Source organism: Oreochromis niloticus, linkage group LG3, assembly GCF_001858045.2.
Source record: "Oreochromis niloticus isolate F11D_XX linkage group LG3, O_niloticus_UMD_NMBU, whole genome shotgun sequence".
Lineage (NCBI taxonomy): Eukaryota > Metazoa > Chordata > Actinopteri > Cichliformes > Cichlidae > Oreochromis > Oreochromis niloticus.
Genome location: NC_031967.2, coordinates 6,048,131 through 6,067,264, shown reverse-complemented (window position 1 = coordinate 6,067,264; position 19,134 = coordinate 6,048,131). Strand labels below are relative to the sequence as shown.

The 19,134-nt window shown below is 38.5% G+C and overlaps 2 protein-coding genes across 3 annotated transcripts in view; both read left to right on the top strand.

Moving 5' to 3' along the window:
- The window catches only part of dock11 (dedicator of cytokinesis 11), an 87,926-nt gene extending 80,669 nt beyond the window's left edge, over nucleotides 1–7,257 (top strand). The window contains exon 54 of the mRNA XM_019350017.2: nucleotides 5,725–7,257. Within this exon, the coding sequence (XP_019205562.1) occupies nucleotides 5,725–5,814 (90 nt within the window). The 3' untranslated portion in view covers nucleotides 5,815–7,257. The remainder of the gene's footprint in view (nucleotides 1–5,724) is intronic.
- A 965-nt stretch (nucleotides 7,258–8,222) lies between these two features.
- Nucleotides 8,223–18,728, top strand: LOC102078344 (interleukin-13 receptor subunit alpha-1). 2 transcript variants are annotated; one of them, XM_005455205.4, is made up of 11 exons: nucleotides 8,223–8,409; nucleotides 8,575–8,703; nucleotides 10,684–10,838; nucleotides 11,754–11,919; nucleotides 12,011–12,110; nucleotides 12,506–12,657; nucleotides 12,770–12,903; nucleotides 13,119–13,251; nucleotides 14,273–14,372; nucleotides 17,487–17,571; nucleotides 17,654–18,728. In XM_005455205.4, the coding sequence occupies exons 2-11, from the start codon at nucleotides 8,637–8,639 to the stop codon at nucleotides 17,744–17,746; spliced, it is 1,185 nt and encodes a 394-aa protein (XP_005455262.1). In that variant the 5' UTR covers nucleotides 8,223–8,409; nucleotides 8,575–8,636; the 3' UTR covers nucleotides 17,747–18,728. The 2 variants fall into 2 exon arrangements, 1 of the variants encoding a protein (XP_005455262.1); XR_002057747.1 differs by lacking the exons at nucleotides 8,223–8,409; nucleotides 17,654–18,728 and having other exon boundaries at nucleotides 8,416–8,703; nucleotides 14,250–14,372.
- The last annotated feature ends 406 nt before the right edge of the window (nucleotides 18,729–19,134 follow it).

Genomic DNA, 19,134 nt, shown 5'->3' with positions numbered 1-19,134 from the left:
AGTCTTTGTCGATGTGCACATTTTGCAAACTGTCTGTGAGAAGCTTGGGACATTTCTGCTCCAAATCCACCGAGCAGCTGCTCACTGTTGTTTAGTTAAAGAGCACGGGCCATCATGGATAAACATGCCCACCACCATCTGGAAACATGGGAATGCAGAGCCTATACATGTAGAAGCATTATGAAAACGATATCTAAAATGAGTCAAAGTTTGAGATTGAAAAGACGTCCACTACAATCACGTTTGGACTATAAATAGCCCGTACATGGAGGTTGTACGGACGTCAACACTAGAAGTATAATAGAAAGCCTGCCGTTACAAAACAACCCCTTCAGTAGACCAAAATTGTACATCCAAAAATGACTTATAAAAGTCGTCACTCTGACGTCACTTTGTGCAGTGGGTTGTGTCTGGGTCGTAGCTTGACAGCTGTCAGGTGCAGGATGAAACCACGCAGCTGTAAAAGGTCAGAACAGGACTTCCAGGGGCTGATCCCAATTCACTTTAGAAGGAGCTCACATTCAAGGGAACAGCAGCACAATCCACTGTCAGGTGAGGTGTTTACTTTGAAGTGGAATGCACTCTTTTTATCACATTTCCAACATTTTGGGGAGAATGGTGTCTGTCTTAGAGTCTAAACCTTTATACACTGTATACACTGAAAGATTCATGTGTAAAAGTCACTTCCTGTTGCAATGCTTGTGTGCTGGATTTTGCACCAGTGTGGAGAGTGGATATCTGAAAAGCTGGGCAAATAAAAGCAAACTGTATCCACATGGACAAACCAGCTGCCTGTTAGGCTGATATTCAGAGTTACTCTAGTCAGGGTCAACAACGAAAAATTCCAGCTCTTCATGCTCCATATAAACAGGAATGCTGGTGCGCTTATCATTCAGCGTGAGCCATGCTAGTTAGCTTTCATGAATACAGGCCTGATTTCGTGAAAGCTCCGCCCAGATGTTAGGATTATTTGACCCTTTCGGTTACATAACTTATAGAGCGGTTTTCAGAAGCAGACTTTTGATTCCTCATTTTCACCACTGGGCACAACCAAACTGGAAGTGAGATGTGATGAGTGACGGTAGGAAGAAACTGTTCCTAGAGAAAATTCATCCCAGTGCTACAGAACACTGCTCGTGTTCTTTGCCTTGTAGTTGCACGTTCTTCAAAATCCTTGACAGTAGAATTTAGGCTAAACCAAAAAATGTTCGGCTGAGCCGGATGAGTCGGCTCTTGTGAAACATGTATGTGTTGCAACTGTAACAGCGAGAAATGAGTTTTTATACATGAAAAAACTGGTGTTGCTCATCGCATTTGTGCATTAGTTTGACGTCTCTTCCCATAAATGATAAGTCATGATGTATTGCTGCACAGCTGCCACACATCCCGTTGGTATTGTTAGGCCACATTTCCATTTGTCTTTGTGCCTGCCGACTTTTGATGTAACCAAACTAACTGGTCTGACTTTTTCTCTCCATTATGCTGTCCTTAAGCTTTAAGGAAAAAACCCAAGGTAAAGTGCAACTGTGTGTGACTTTGTGTTTTTTTAAGTATGTGTTTTGATTAACACTAATGATGACTGTGCACTTTAGGGTTAATTTCTTCCAGACACCTTATGGTTAAATCTAAAAGCAATCTAAATACATTTATCTGGATCCCCAAAAACATTCCAACAGCAATCGATACTTGGGTGGTTAATAGTCAGGTCCTAATTAGAAGTAAAACAGGATTAAAAGGAATGGATCCGACAAATGCAGCAGTTTAATGTCAAATAAAATGCATTCAGCTGGAAAGATCTTTATAATACATTCAGAGGTTAAAAGTGGTTTGGCAGTCGAGACACATTTTGCACGCAGTTACTTCCTCCTTGACAAACATGTCAGATCACACTGGGACGTGAAATGGTTTGTCAACACTAGTGCTACTGATGGTGCTGAAAACAATGCAAATGAGAGACGCCTTTAATCAAATCCCGTTTACAATCACACTGGTGTCCTGGTTAAGGTTTGACTATTTGCGTGTCCGCATATGTAAAAACAGCATCCTGATAAAAAAAAAGAATCTACTGCCACCATAATTATTCCCAAGCAAACTACACTATAGGCAAACATGCCATCTGCATCGCTGCCATCTGTCGCCTCTGTGTCTTATGTCCCATGGGTGTGTTTTTAGTGGGAAGGCTCCTCGTTAGAATAAAACAAATATAGTTTTGCAGTGAATGGTCAAAGTTTTGATCCTGGTGATTTGAAGCGAGGTGCTGTTGTTGCGAGGTCATCGACAGCTGGCTGTGATATAGAAGGGAGACACCCGAACCTAGGCAAACACCCGAAGGATGCTGTGCAGCCTCACTGACTGCTGAATCATCTGTGGAATCAAGAAATATTCTAGTTTTGTTTGCTTTACTGTCGCACCTTTTTTGTAAATATTCCTTGATATAGTTTGTTGAGGTCTGCTAACTGTGAAGGCTCAAGTAGATCATAATAATGCCAAGCTGTGGATGACCTTCCTCTGATTCATGAAAGCTCTGACACTCCCTGGAAGAATATCTGCTAGCTAAAGTAATTTTCATGTTGTTGCATTTTATCTTTCATAAAATAAATACAGTGACATGCATTTTAAGTTGATAAGACATTATTCTTCATAACCTTTTTCACTAAGAGTGAAGATTTTAGTCACATCACCCTTTCCACTGTTTAGTTTTCACTGGGATGACGGATGACCGGATGTTTTTGACTTATTACAGGACTGGCAATGTCCATTTTTGGGCCTCTTAATAAATATTATTCTATTATTTTTATATTAATATTATTTATATTATAAATATATATGTCACCGTATATCTTTCAAAGGGAACCTAATGTGCTCATTTACATTCTTGGATTCTACTAAAGCAACTTTGCCTGAAATCACAATTCAATTAAATTTAATTCCATTGTATGTAACACCAAAGCACAACAAAAATTGCCTGTAGGCAAGGTAAGATAAAGCATTTGGTGACAGTGGGAAGGAAAAACCTCCTTTTAACAGGAACAAACCTCCAGCAGAACCAGGCTCAGGGAGGGGCAGCCATCTGCTGGTTTTGGACAGGATTAAGACACAAGACAAAATAATCCTTAAGCCATAATGATCCACTTGGGAAAAAAACCGTTGGGCATCTTTGTTGGCCTTCAGATAATAATTCTGATTGTTAAAGTACCGAACGGGACAGGCAAAAAAAAAAATCCTTATTTTTCTCATGAACCTTGGTGAAGCACTCTCACTTTAAACCTACTTTCTTCTTATTGCATGCCTCTCTCAAACATAGTTTCAACAGCAGGTGGGTGGGGCTTCTGTGAACACAACCGCAGTTGTGTCCTTGAGAAGATTAGTTCACACTGACATCATACGGAGCCAAGATTTAAAAACAAAACAAAAAACAGTCTGAAATGGAGCATTTTAAAAGGTCTTGCACAGACACTGACTTCATTAATTGCAATTTAGGATTAATATGAACATGCATCACTGTACCAGTGTAAACACTGTTGCTGCTCTGACAATGGCTAGTAGCTTTTCCTACTCTGCTGCAGAAGAACTTTTTGGTTTTATGGTTTTGTTGCAGCACTAACCGTACACAATGAACAACAAAGTTGGAAATTGTGACCGTCGTTGTCGTCTTTTCATGCTATTTGTTTAGAATTAATTATATATATTTTACATACTTCATCTTAAAAGAAAACAATGTCTTTGCTGCGGTTTTAAGTTAAGCTTGATTTACAGTACCACAGCAGCATAGACGAGCTCTTGAACACTGTGAATGGTTCCATCCACCCTGTTATTTTCCTTGTATCATTAAATACTGCAGGTGTCAAACCCCAGCTGAAAAAAGAGATTATTATTATTATTATTATTATTATGCTACAAATATTCAGAAAGTATTTTTTAATCAAATTAGTAATTTCTTGATGATTATTAATTGTTGTCCTGATGTCTTTCAATCAGGCTTTCATCAGTATCACAGAAACTGCTTTTATATGGATTCAGGCAGACTGACTACCCTGGTACTGTTAGATCGTAGCGCAGCATTCGATACTGTACATCATACTCTTAGATTATAACATTCAGTTGGTCCCACAGGAACAATTCTTAGATGATTTACTTCATACCTTGAAGGTATAATTAATATTTATTTATATAGATTATTTTGTCTTTATTGATACTTCTGAGTTGCAGAAAATACTAACGCTGCGTGGAGTCCCACAAGGGTCCATTCTTGAGCCACTTTTGTTTAATGTTTAATCTTCATATGCTTCCTCTATGTGACATCATTCAGGAATACAAGTCAGCCTATCGTTGCTATGCAGACGATACTCAGATTTATTTGGCTGTCTATGTTTGTGCCTTAAAAAAGTGAAAACAAAACAGAGATTATCCTATTTGGACACAAGGATGCACAATTGCAACTTGTGGAAAAAAATCATGGAAGAGAACCTTAGATTCACTGAGCGTATTGGGGCTGTAACTAAAACAGCTTTTTGGCATCTCACAAAAGTAGCTAAACTGAGAGATTATGTCCTCAGCAAGATCTAGAGAAGCTCATTCATGCCTTTATTTCTTATAGAGTTGACTTTATTGGCCTGGCTAAAAAGACTGCTAGACATTTACAGTTAGCCCAGAATGGTGCTGCTAGAATTTTAACAAAATCCAGGAAGAGAGTGGATATCACTCCAATTCTCAGCTCCCTGCATTTCTTCCAGTAAAATACAGAATTCAATTTAAAGGTTTTTATTTTAAATAAAAAATAAAAATAAATTTTTACTGGTTGTTGATACATTATTAAACGGTTTGTGTCATAAATGTATGTCTAAGATGTCTAAGATACAGATGTGGTAGGCCTCTAAGATCTCCAAGATCTGGTCACCTAGTGGTCACAGAGCTGAAACTAAATGGGGTTATTTAGTCAATGTGATGCCCAAAGCTGGAACCAACTGCCCACTGAGGTCAGGTCTTCTCCAACCGTATCCACTGAAAAAAAAGAAAGAAGCTAAACCGGCTTTATTCACTATTGCTTTCAACCAACCGAGTAGCTGTTCCATCATTGTTACCATTTGTGTTATTTCTGTCTTTTTTAAAAAAATTCTGTTATTTTTGTTTTTCATTTTTCTTGTAAAGCACCTTGAATGACTGTAGTGTTTGGTTCCATATAACTGAAATGCCTTGCCTTGCTTTGCAGTAAATCTGCTTTACAGCATGACCTTCTCAGAAAACTATCTGCACTTTGTGGCAACACAGTACACAAAAACTGTGTTTTTGCTGCTTGGAATTAATATGCTTCATAAACACAGTTTATTGATCAACCATAGAATAATGCATCCGTTAAACACAATGTTTTATCCTGTAAATGTATCTAGCTTGCTCACAGTGCCATTAAGCCATTATTCTGCCAGTGCAGACTTACGCCATTTTCACATCTCTCATATTCTGCGCATTGACTCAGTACATTCTGAAATGTTCTGCATTTGACGAAAAGTACCCCACTGTTGAAGATCAGGCCAAAATTCTGACATTAGTCTGTGGTGAGGGCAGGGCGATGCAGGTGCACCATCACCCACTGTGGTGTAGGCCACTGTGCAGTACTATAAAGTCCAGCTTTAGTATGCACTCAGCTTGAATGTGAAGAACACTAACTCACAGTACTCAAAGTGTGTGTCTGACACTGATTGTGCTTTTGTTTTGCTTTGACCCCAGATATACCCGGAGGATATGATGCGATCACTGTTACAGAACTCCCTCCATGTGTTCCGTGCCATCAGCGGGACGTCCACTGACCTCGGTTGACCTCCTGCACACCACCCTCCGTCTCTTGCGGCCACCCACACTTCTGTATATCCTTGCACTTCTCCCTTGAGGACCTGGATTGGTTTATAACAGGGAATTTGTCAGTGCAAATCTGCCCAGCTATGCATGCCAAAACATTCCCCCTGGTGAAGATGCCATTTGGCTATCAACAGCATCTTTGCTGGATGTGCAGTGGATGGTGGGGGTAACAGCTTGCGGCACAGCACTCAGATTTAGTCCTCAAACCACAGCAGCAGTAATTCTGAGAATGTATTACAGCAACACCATTTACGCGTCTGCATGTCAGGTTTAGGTGTTACGCTCGGCTGCATTGCACTTTTTTTTTTCTCCCCACCTTTACAGCAAACTGCCGGACTGACTGCTGGTTAAACGGTTTTTCCATTTTCTATTTGCAATGCCGCCCTTTAGATCTATGCAGGACACCACGCTCCGTCCCAACTTTTACAACTTGAGTCACCTTTTTAAAGACAGTAGCACCTTTAGATTGCATCTCAGTGTTTGTGGCGAGAGGTTTCGTGCTAGCATACCGGCTCAACTGGTTCAACTGTTTTATAAAAGGCACCCTAACCAAAAGCATTGTGAGACTGTCTGGCAAAGGGTTGATGTTTATGTGCTAGCAGTGCATTCCTGACGACTGAGGAGAAGGTGATAAACAGATAAGTCACGACTAAAGAGCAGCAGCTTATAGAGCGTCAGGGCAAAGTTACTACCATGTTTATTCAATGGCAGGCCTCTTGTGACTGCTCCAAAGTTACAGCGAAGACAAGACAGAGCTCAGGGTTGTAATAAATCTGCTGGCAAGAGTGGCTTGTGTAGTTTAAAAGTTGCCAAGTGCTTTGTTAAGACAAAACAAAATCCATTTGGAGTAACAGTGTTCTGGACTGTGTGCCCGTGAATGCATAATATAGATTGCTAATTCTATTACAGCTTGAAAACAATCATTGAAATAGTATTATTTTTGGACATTTGAAAATGGAAATTGACAAAGCGATGACAGCGTTGTGATGAGATTTATTTCAGTGCATTGAGTTAGTAAAGACCTGATTTTGGATCCAGTGCCTTTGTGCTCTGTCTTCTGAAAAGACTCCTTTATCTTGAGTAATAAGAAGCCTCATGTGCTGGTTATTCACAGTATTTCACAAGTGCTACACTGAAATTAGCAGACAGATAAATAATATTTAAGCAGATGTACATAATTTGTCAACATGCTGTAAAATGAACTCTGTATCCATGTATGTTTATATGTACTGTATGTATGTGTGTATTATATAGCCACTTTTTTGGACTCTTGTCGGTCCAGAATCCGTCCTAGCAGAGATTTCTGTTTGTCATTTTTATTGCATTGTTTACTGAGGTGAAGCTGCTTGTCAAACTTCCTTTGTAAAATCCCTTTTTCAATAAAACCTGTGGGGGAAAAAAACCTCATTGCGTTTGCCTAAAATGATGTTTGAACGTAAAGACAGTAGTTGGCAAAATCTCTGAAGGGCTTTTTAGTAGAAAATCTCATACATTCTTTCTCCGCAGATGTGGCTGAGGACGCCACACTGACCTTTTAAAGCGAACATAAACAATCTCCCAAAACATTTTCATTTCCATCACAGCTGGGAAACCACAGGAGGAGTGTATACACTCAGTGTCCAGTGTAGATACAAACAAAACCCAATAATCTGCATATTATTTAAAAGGCTTTTAAAAAATAATTGGCAGTAACTGAATCAAATGATGAAATTAGAAATTTGCTTTTTGCTCATTTGATATCAGCAACATTTTTTTTAAGAGAAAACACATTTCACCAAGACGGTACCAAAGCACATTCCTCATATATACCACCAGCCTGGCTTCATAAGTTTAAAAAAAAAGTTTTTTGTGTGTGATTATACTATCACATGCATTACATCACACATGAAGTGTCGCAGCAGCAGCTCCCTCAGAGGTTTTGGTTTTTCAGGTTTCATGCGCTCTTTGGAAACCCTCGCTGGGGGTTGCTTGTTCCCCTTTCAAACACCGGCTGCTTTCTGCATGTTGAAACAGGCGAAATCGACCACAAAGTTTTCGGCAAAATGTTTTCTTTAAAACAGTAATGCATACTGTAGCATTGATTTGGTCTAATATCTTCCACGGAGGCTTTGAGCTTGACCCACAACCGAATAAATCTGAAGCCTAACACAACTATCTACTCCCTATGTTTTTCTTGGCCTTTCCTGCACTCGTGTTATCAGTTTGCCCCACTCTATATTGTTTGTTGCAGCACAAAGCCATTACCACATAGATAATAAGCTTAATGATTCACAGACTCATTTAGGGCCTGACGACTTCCTGGAGGAATGGATGGACACTTGCGGTTTGATATATCGCACTTAAGATCACACGCATGCGTAATCTTGCCCCCATTAAGAGAGCGACGGGAGCAGCTTCCTTTTTTCCAAAACGATTTGTTGTATGGACGCTGGATTCCCGCTTCCGACAGCGTTTGGTAAAAGAGGCTGCTTACGCATTCTCACTCCGTGACATGTCGTAGCTTCGTTGTCATTACAGTTTCCTCCCACTCGAAACAACTCCGCCCCGACCTTCCCGGTAAGGTTCAGTAGGCACGGAGACAGTTAAGGTGTAGCTGGAGTCTTGGCTTCGTTTTCTCGTTTCCCCGTGTTTCCATTCACTTAAAAGTAGACGGTCTGTCGCCTGTATTTTTTTTCCTTTTACATAGATATATATACATTTATTTTCTACTTGGTTTCCAAGAGGGAATCAAACGAGCTCCTGAAACGCTTCCAGGAATAAAGTCCGGGACGCTTGAAGGCAACATGACTGTCGCTCAGCAGTTTTTCATCTTTTTCTGCGCCACCACCATGACTTTCAACTGTAAAGCAGGTAAAACACTCATTAGTTGCTATCCCAGTTTTATTAATAGTCTACATTTAAAAATTGTTCGGTTAAAGTGAACCTGTCAGTGAGCGTACCCAGCCTGTCAAACCAGACTTTAATTAGCATGTTTTAGACGCACGCGCATTATTCGTTAACCGAGCGTCTCGGGCTCTCTTAACAGCTTGCTGTATATTAGTCAATTAAATTAACATCCTAAGCCCCGAACTCTTTAATGGCATGCATTTTTAATTTCTCTTTGCTATTTGGGCTAATTGGGAACTGATGAATGAAAAAACAAAGAATTACCTACAAAGAATTACCTGAATTTTTTTTACGTGTGATGTCCACATATGTGGACGCCAGGTCCTTGGAGGTTAAAGCACTTCTGTGGTTATAATTTGGGTGTTTTTACCGTTAAAAAAAATAAATAAATTAACGCATAAGTCAGATAATATTTTAATTTTAAATGTAAGTGTTTTATTTTTATTTATTTATAGTTTTAACTGTCTCCGCTTTCCTCTCACCTTATCTGGAAATCCCACCCTGAGGTTTCTTCCTCTTCAAGGAGCTTTTCCTTTCCGCTGCACTAATAGCACTTGGTGAAGTGTTACTTTAAGGGTCTTGACCCTATTACATTAAGTGCCGTTATCGTTATTATTATTATTATTATTATTGTTAGCATGTAATGAATTATTGTTATGAATAAACGAATTGGAAAGGACATTAAACTTGACCTCGGTGGTTTCGCGTTGTTAATTCTAATTGCCAGTAACAAACCCAGAGGTTAATGTGTAATGTGCTTGGGTTGCTATCTCCAAGGATCTGGCTATTCAGAGAGCTCTTTGGAACACATTCGCTGATGTCTTTCTGTTTCAATATAAATTTAGAGTATATTTCTTATTCTTATGACTTCACTCACTCCCTTGATCTTACCAAGAGCACCTTTCCGGTTAGTTTGCGCTCAAAGAGTCTTTTACTGTACAGGTGCGCAGCGCAATCAGCGACCAAGTTGGGAACCTGCGCAAGTGAAAATGTCGCAATGACAGAGCTGAGGCAAAATTTAAAAGGATGTCTCATAGAATTTAAATTAAATCATCTCCTCCATTATTTTTGATTCCAGGACATCTGTCTAAGATATAATATCCCCATTATGTTGTGTCACTTTGCAAAAAAAGCCTGTGCACATATACTGTAATCTGAAGAAAACGTCAGCGTCACATTTTCAACGCTGAGCAGCTGCACTTTATTGTATGATTGCAAGATAAATCTAAAGATGCATTGATTTTTATGACAAATGAATTAAACACGACACAGTCATATTTATAATCATGTTTAAAAAATACTAGGAATCTCTGCTGTCCTTTTCCATGCCCAGTCCGCATATCAGCGCATTTTACTACACCCTAACACTCCATGTGTGGGTGGTGCCGAGGACATTTTGCATATGATTCAAGAGCATTTCCAACCAATCTAATAGTAAAAACAGAGGTAGAGGGGGAATGTGAGGAATGTTCACCAGCTCATGTACAGTTGGGTGATTTTCATGTTGGATATTTCCCTGATTTGGCGCAATTAAATGATTTCATTTTTCCTAGGTGCTCACGGAAAATGTCATTCTTGCAGGATTATATTGGGAGTTTGCTGGTGATAAATCTGATCATCTGTTTTTGAGATGACTTTGCCAAATTACTGCCAATCAACTACCCTTATTGCATAACAGAAGCACAAAAAATGATGTATATAATGATGTATAATGATGACAACAGTTACAGCTTTACAATCTTCAGCTTCAGTCCGAGGTATTACAAAACAGTTTGGTGTCACAATGAGTGGCACAAGGAACTGATTGCAGACAGCAGCGAGTGTTGTGAAAGAGTTCGTGGGAAATGTCACTTTTGGCTTCGGTGGTAGCCCACCGCGATCGTTTCTGAACGGCATCATTCATTTATGCAAAGCTGGGAGTAATAGCTCTTTTTATACCTGCAGATTATCAACTTCCTGAACCAACAGACGTGACATATAGGTGGGATGACCAATTTCAAGTGAACGTGTCCTGGTCCTGGAAGAAGCCGGACAATCTCCCGGAAAACTGTACAGTCAAATATGAAGTATTCAGATATGGACTACCGCAGTCAGTTGAGGTAATGTGGAACTGAAAGCCAGCAGTGAAACAGGCTGACATTAGATTGGTGAAACAAAGTTTTAACCTACAGAGAAACATAATTAATTTTAAAAATAAAGTTAATTTTACTCAGTTATAATAGTGGGCTTTGAAATAAAGTGTGTTTCTCAACAGTGTCACACCTCCTGTAACAGGTTTGAGCGCCACTTTAATGGTAGCGTTTTGTGAAAAGGCCGTGTGCATTTTTTTATTCCCTCATTCATTTACACTCGGCTGTTAAAAGTGGTCATTACCAAAATCCTGGACAAAGGATGCTGAACATGGTGCTCCCAGACAGGAGGAAAAGAGGAGGACCTCAGAGCAGGTCCGTTGAGGAGATGCAGAGGGTTGGTGGGAAAGAGGAGGGTGCTAGAAATAGGGTGAGATCCAGGTACATGATCTGGTGTGGTAGACTCTAATGGAAGCAGCCAAAGAAAAGAAGATCTACAAATGTATTTGATATTAATTCTTATTAATAACGGTTTTATCCATATGTAATGACAGTTTTCAAATCTATAAAGAATATCCAGTTGACCTATCTGGCATTTTTTTCATGTACCATAGACCTACTATCATCAAACGTATGCCAAATTAGTCCAAACATGTTTATTGACAGTATGAAAACAAACAAAATATTAATCAAATTATAGTTTTTCACAATCGTGAATTTATTGACCTGATAAGTAAAAAAAATAAATAAATAAAAAATCATTTATATTGAACAATACAGCACTGTAAATAACCCTAAAGTTAAGTTAAAAAACAAAAAAACGGCATTTATCTAAAAATATGTTTTCCATTTATGAAAATGAAGTGCCCTTAAAGTGGATATCAGACAGAGTGCTGAAGAACTAAGATTTATTTAAATTTCACTAAATATGTTTTTTTTTTCCAGCCAAGGTTCCGAAGCCTAATTAATAATTTCACAGTGAAGTACTTCACAGAAGATAAGCGCTCTGATCACTGGAATATCAGCATTCAAGCTGTTCTAGATCCTGTGTGTGGTCACTGGAAGGAAAGCAGACCTGTGATCAAAACCATTAAAACTTCAAAGCCCCGCAGTAAGTACCAGAAAGCTAAAATGCTGATATATAATGAGTTTTTTTTATATATATCTATGTATGTGACTTAATTCTTTTTTTGTACTTACAGCTGATTTGTTGACAGACTTCAGATGTTCATTTGAGTCTAACAGAACAAAGTGTTTCTGGAAACCAGTCAGTGAGTCAGTCAAGCTGAATATCTCCTACAGGTGAGCATAAAGGCTGCAAACAACACAAGAAATGAAATGCAGTCTCTGTTTGGAGTGAAATTCTATCTAAAGAACAATTATAGGATTAGTGCCGTGAACCAGCACATCATCAGTCCGGGGTTCTGTGGAAATGAACTACTGCAATACATTTCTGCAGCAGTACTCTATGTATGGATGTTACAGAGTGACAAATATTGGACAGCAGTATTTTGTTAAAACCTGGTTGTGGCTTTATCAGAATCTTGTGCCGATTTGAATTATTTAACATTCCATCTGAAAATTAATCTGGGAACTTTGAAGGAATTACATGAGCCATAATCTGAGTCACTGGCTGAAGTGAAAAAGCTTTTTATGTTTTTCACTTCTCTTGTTAACTCCTCGTTCTGTCATTACAGGACTTCAGAGAAAAATGATAAAATCAGAGCATGTGATGGGTCCACCAGCCATGAAAAGGATGTTTGTTATCTAAACGTGTATAATGCTCTATTGGAGATCTATGTGCTCGTGGAGACTAAAACTGGACGCAACACTTTCAAACCTAAAATTGGTTGGTGTTATTTTTAATCGTTTATTGTTATTTATTGTCATTCCAAACTGTGAAAATGAATATGAAATGTTAAGAAGTATTTTTTATAACAAGTGTTTTGTTATCTCCTCAGTGACACCTTTACCAAAGATGAACATCACAGAAGATAAAGGCGAACTCTCCCTGACATGGGAACATCCAGGTTCGGCTGTTGGAAAATGTGGACTAAGCTATAGTTTGTATGTCACAGAGTGCAATAACGTCAAAGTAAGTTCTCACATTGTGATGTTCTGCTCAAGTGTTTTATGAGATGAGGTTTTGAGACACTGGAATAATCTCATAGCTGAACATTTATATCAAATATCAGAAAAAAAAAATAATTTTCACATTTGTCTGTCTTAAATCCAGATACTATGTCAATGCTACAGTTGTTCCATACTGATAAAGTGCAACATGGGTTTTGTGTGCTTCTTATTTTTCAGACTCTCCACACTAAAGAGCTACATCTGAATATTCCCTATAACAAAAACTGCCAATACAAATTCCGATACCGTGTGCAGACTGATGAATACTGCATCTTTTTGTCCAGTGACCTCAGTGAAGTCATAACTCACGGTAACTGTCTAAACAGTATTACTATTTATTACTACGAGTATATTTAAATAATTATATCTACATTATCATGAGAATCCCACGATGTGCACACAGAGTTGTATGTTGGTGTTTTCGTCATGTACTAATCACATCACTGACAGCATATTGATTCAATCATTAAAGTTTCGCTTCATCTTAAAATTTTGTGTCAAACTACATGTTGGTGCAGATATTGTAATGTAGGCCAAATCAGTGTGAGGCTGCCATTGGAAATGCACCAATCAGTGTATAAAGTTCTGTGGGTGGGTAAAGTCGGGTCATTTTAATAATGACTCATCATCATCAAGAACTTTTTTTTTTTTTTAATTTACAAGAAAACGACTCACAGCCACCTGGACAACAAGGAATCAAAGCAACAAATTCTGCAAAACTCTGAATAAGAGACAGTCACACACACACTGTCGTGTCATAAACAGTATATTTTAAGGATTACACATTAATCTAACACACTCCATATAACAAATAAATAAATAAAATGCGGGACTCAGATGTTGCAGTGCACCGTGCTAAAAAAGAGTTTTGCAGTGGCTGGCTAACATGTGTCACATATTTGAGCTATGTTGTAAAACAGGAACACGGCTAAAAGCAGAAAATCCCAGCATTCATGTGATGGGGGGTTGAGCTATCTGTTAGTCAGTGAAAGCTGACTACTTTATATTGTACATACTGTACAATATAAAGCGCCTTGAGGCGACTTTTGTTGTGATTTGGCGCTATATAAATAAAATTGAATTGAAATTGAATTGAAAAGCTCTATACAGCCTTGCTTTTTAGCTGTTCTCCATTGTGTCTAATGGCATATTTTAAAATGAATTTACAAAACTTATTGTTTGGAAACTTTAGAGCACTGAATTGGTATCATCAATGAGAAATTAGACACCAGCACACCACTGTGATACACAATATTATGTGCAATACAATGTGCAAAAAGGTTGAAAATCTCCTAAATGTTTTACCAGGAAGTCTCTCTCTTTCACTCCAGGGGAGAATAGGTCTCCAGATGAGATGCTGACTGTGATCGCCATCGTCATCCCAATTATTCTTTCTGCCTGCGTCATTCTGTCCTGCTACTGCTTCCAGAGGTATGTGCCAGAACGATTTCCAGAGTGTCAAAAGTGAATGTTTGTGTGCAAGTGCAGATTTTGCAAAATCCACGTTTTAAACAATGATTTTGCACAGCATACAGTATTGTTGAGTTGATTTTGTCAATGTCGGGAATGATTTGTGCAGGAATGCCTCATTGCACTCAGAGAGACATTAAAAGATTAATGTCAAAAGAAGCTTCTCCTACTGCGTCTGTCAAGCAATAGTTAACCAAATAAACACTACTATGGAAGCTACCTGAGGAGGTTTCTTCTTGTAAAAGTTTTTTTTCCCTCCTCACTGTCAGCAAATGTTTGCCCCCGGGGAGAGGGCTGAGTTTCTCTTTGCTTTTCATGTAGTCTTAAAAAAATATCTCCTGATGTGACTTTGGTGTAATTTGATTTTATAAGAAAAGAAGATAATAGAATTGATAGACCATGGCGAGTGGCTACTCTTGAGGACTCTTGAGGACTAGTGTTTAATCAGTAAACAGATTGTGGAAAAATTGACAAAACTGCCCCACCTGTAGCCGCAGGCAGGTAGGTGTGGGCTGCAGCAAACGCGTAGCAAATAGCAGAAGGCTTAGTCATAGGCCCAAATGATTAAAAACCTCTCACCCTCTCCTGCCAGATTGTGCCTTTATACACACAGACACAGCAGAAGTGAAAGCACTATAACCTCCCATAGTGCTATGACTTATATATATATATATGACTTAGCAGCTTAGTTTATTTACTCTAAGAAAGGCTTTCACACATTTTTATATCATAACTTTATTGAGTCTGTGGTGTAATCTTTTGGCAGGATATAATAATGTAGTTAAAATAATAAAGGTTCAGACTAGAGCCTGGCCTATACAGGATCTTTAAAACTGATATTCATATTTGTATTTTAAAAATCAGATATTCTGTTTGTTGTCAAAACATAAATAGATTTCTTTTACATTTTTGTAGTCACTTGTTTACTCTTTTGTGTTCTGCCTGACTCTGGATAAGCTGGTTGTTGTGTTTGTGGAGTGTTGCCAAGAGGGAAGTTTCAGAGTGCCCTCTGGTGAAGAAACTCTGTAATATCATGGCATGGTTATGGGTGTTTTTCCCATGTGTCATTTATTGGCCGTTATTAATGCCGATGCTAAAAGATAGGCAAGTAGCTAATATCAGCTGGTTATACTGGCCTGCTGATAAAACAGCCAGGCTGTAGCTGAGACCTAAAGTGATTCCCCCAGCACCACAGACTGGTGTGTCAGGTAGAGCTACATTGATAAAATAGGTAAAAATATGACCTACTCTGCCATTTTCCAGCTGTGGATTTGTATTAATGAACCTACTCGACTAGCTGTGCATGATCCATAGTTGGAAATAATATTTATCTAATACTGGAGCTTCATATCGTAGCTGTGGGAACATCTCAAGTTACAAAACATACTGCTGTGACGGCCTCTTTCTGCGCTCATCCTGGCTATAGAATTTTGGCATTTTATTACTACTACAGTTTTCTAACTATTCAGTATTAGCTGGTAATGAGGAGTGAAGGACTTTTTAAAACTGTTGCTTTAGCAAAAGTAGCAAAAGAATACTTCACATGAAACTGTATTACTGTAAAATTGCACATAAAGTATCACAAATCAAAGGATTTACTTTGCAGAAAGATGTTTCCCATCAGTGCTACATGAATTACATTATTGCTGCAGATATTTAAGGTTGGGCTTATTCTAAACACTTTCTTTCATATACATATTCTGTTTAATCTACACTTATGCCTCATATCCTATCAAATCATAGGTTTTCATCATGATTTTAAAATGTATTTTAATATTTATCTATTCAAAAAGAATCAGAGCTGAATTGAAAGACCTGAGCATGGTCTAACTTGATTTAAGAAAATATCTACGGTGGGATTAAATAATGAATGAAAAATTAAGGTTGTGTATTAGTAAAATAGCTGGTTTAATTGTACATTAGGTCAACCAGGGGGTTTCTCAGAGATCTGAAAGTGAAAGTGCTGGTAGAACCATCACCTGATCAGCTTGCTTAACTTAATTCAATTTAAAAGTTTCTTACATCACACAATGTTGGCCAAAGTGGTCACTAAGAAAAAAACCTCTTCTCTTACATTGATAAATGAGAGCACTAACTCTTATTTCCACAACTCTTATTTCTGGTAACTGATCTCAGAGCAGTGAAAGCAGAGCCAGCAGCAGCTTAGCTAGCACGCTAATATCTTGTCAGTCTTCCATCAAACACCAAAGATTTACCCACAATGCACATGTACAAAAAAACAACCAACTGCTAGTTGCTGAACACCTACCCATCCAGATTTCAGTGGCTTCAGTGTTAATTCTGCTTTCAGAGACCATATCCACTGTGGCCACAAGATGGCAGTGGTGTAAAGGATAGGTCCAAACATGCATGACAGAGGAGAGAGAGATCATTTTAATTGATGTCTGCTTTTTACAGTTCACCTGACATGCTCTGCTTGTGTTGTTTGTCCTGACTGAATGCCAGTGAAACATGTAAAAGGTGCAACATGTTTTCATATAAGATTTAAAATCTTTAACAATTAATTAAATACTTAAATAAAAATATAATATTTTTCTTGATAAGAAATAATGACAAAAATAAAGACTATATACTCCTATAGACACGGTCTTGTAAGAAATCCAGATTTATAATAAATGTTGATAAAACAGCAAACATGCAGACATACAGAGATAACACTAGACCTTCAAAGAGTCCCTTTCTTTTACACAAACTCCACCATCTTCCTTTTCTGCTGCTGTTTTCTTGGAGAAGGTGAATTGGTTCACTTCAAGACATAAAAACGACTCTGCTTTGAATCTCAGTTGGTGTTATCTTACCTGGGTCAAATACTGGAATAAAAACCAAAGAAACCTAGTTCTCACTTTTGGTTCTTGAAATCAATGAAAGAACTTGCAGGTATCTGTACTACTTCCCTGAAAAGTTTGTTCAAAGTATTTGAATGATGGTTTAAATTTTCCATATGACGTTGTGTAACATGATTTCTCACCACAAGGTACTTCCAAGGTATTTCCAGTGTCAGAGTCACGCCTAAACATGATGTGTTGGGCTTTTTTTTGTGTGTGTGTGTTGCAGGAACAGGGAAATCTTTTGTCCCAGGATACCTGATCCTTCAACAATATTCAAGGAAATGATGATGACTGGAAACAAAGATTCTAAGGTATATACTTGGAAAAAAAAGTCTAGTCAAATGCTCTTTCTGTCCTCATAAATACTTATTTTTACACTGCTGTGTTTTTCAGCCCATTTCTGGAAATCTGTACACACCGGTGCCAGAGCCCACTGAAAACATCACCCTTGTATCTGGAAACATGGTTCCTCAGGAAAACCCCTAATCGTACATGTTCAGAGGAATGCTCACAGTGCAGATGGACTTGAAGGAATGTGTACATAGTAACTTAACAGCAGGCTGAAAACATTTAGTTTCACTTACCTTTTTTTGGTTGAAAGTTTCATACCTGTTGCAGGTCTGACGTGTGCTGTGTGGCACCTCTGCTGCACTGGTGAACACCTGCGTCCGTGTTTGCATAAAAAGGAATTTCACCTGCTAATAAGTAACTCTGTGGGACAGTGCACATCCACGCTGATTGAGCGTGCTGTGGACAGGAAAAAGAAATTCAGTAAATCTTTGGAGTTTGCTTCAGTAAGCTGCCTGACCTCGGATCCAGAAATGTGAGCGTGATTGATATCCTCATGAAGAGGAAGATAAGGGGAGGCTTTGCATTCCTGTTGGAAAGAGAAGACCAGAGGAGGCTGATTAATCTGGAAGCAGTTTTAGTGGTAACAAGAGCTGACTTTTCCCTGGATATCTGCTGTAACGCATAAAATGGAAAGAAAAACAAACGTAATCTTGTCACAACATGAACCTTATTTGTACAAATGAAAATTTGACTGCCATCCTGAGTCAGCTGCGCAGGAAATTAATTGGGTGCAAGGTTTTTGGTAGCAAAAAAGCATACGCCTCAGCCCCAAACTGTAGAAAACACCTCGGGATGAGAGCACACTGCTGGGCTTTAGTGCTTGGTGACTGCGACAGCCTACATATACTTCTCTGTTTTACCACTGTTGGTGCATGTGAAACGAACGTTCACCTTGTCCGTCTAAATATTCTCTTGCATGAACTCTGCTGGCAGACACATGTTTTGGATGGCATTTTCTTACTAAAGTTAAGTTGTATAAAAGATCTTCAATGTGGCATTAAGAGTTTTCTGTCTTTGTACAAAACTTTCAAACTTTGTAAATAGAGAAGTGATGTAAGTACTCCAAGAACTGTAAACAACTGAACATATAATAAAATAATTACAAATGTCAACGTCACAGTGTTGACCCTGTGTAGCGCTATTTTGACTTGGCATTTAACACAACCAAATGGAAATGTCACCTTGAGAGGGAAATGCTTTTCCTTGCAAAGGAAGGAAGGAAGGTGAAGTCCAAAGTAGCTCTAGGGGAAATGGGGGGGCTTCCAACACAACTTTTGAGCTTTAGAGACTTTTTGAGAGAGATTAAAAACATGGATTTTTTTGGGGGGGGGAAACATATGTGTGTTGATCTGTGTTTTGGATGTGATAACGTAGAACCCGCTCAGCCTTTCTTGTAATAGTTGCTTAAACAGAAATGAGCAACTTGTCTCAGCATTTGGATGTGTGTATTTTCAGTGGGCAGGTATTAGCCTGAATCATTAACATGTTTTTGTTCCTGAAAGACAGTGACAAAAAAATCATAC

Bases quoted from the DNA above. Each gene is read 5' to 3' on its own strand.
- LOC102078344 (XM_005455205.4), top strand. From the start codon at position 8,637: ATGACTGTCGCTCAGCAGTTTTTCATCTTTTTCTGCGCCACCACCATG. The intron at 8,704-10,683 runs GTAAAACACTCA...TTATACCTGCAG, and splicing joins GACTTTCAACTGTAAAGCAG to ATTATCAACTTCCTGAACCA. The intron at 11,920-12,010 runs GTAAGTACCAGA...TTGTACTTACAG, and splicing joins TAAAACTTCAAAGCCCCGCA to CTGATTTGTTGACAGACTTC.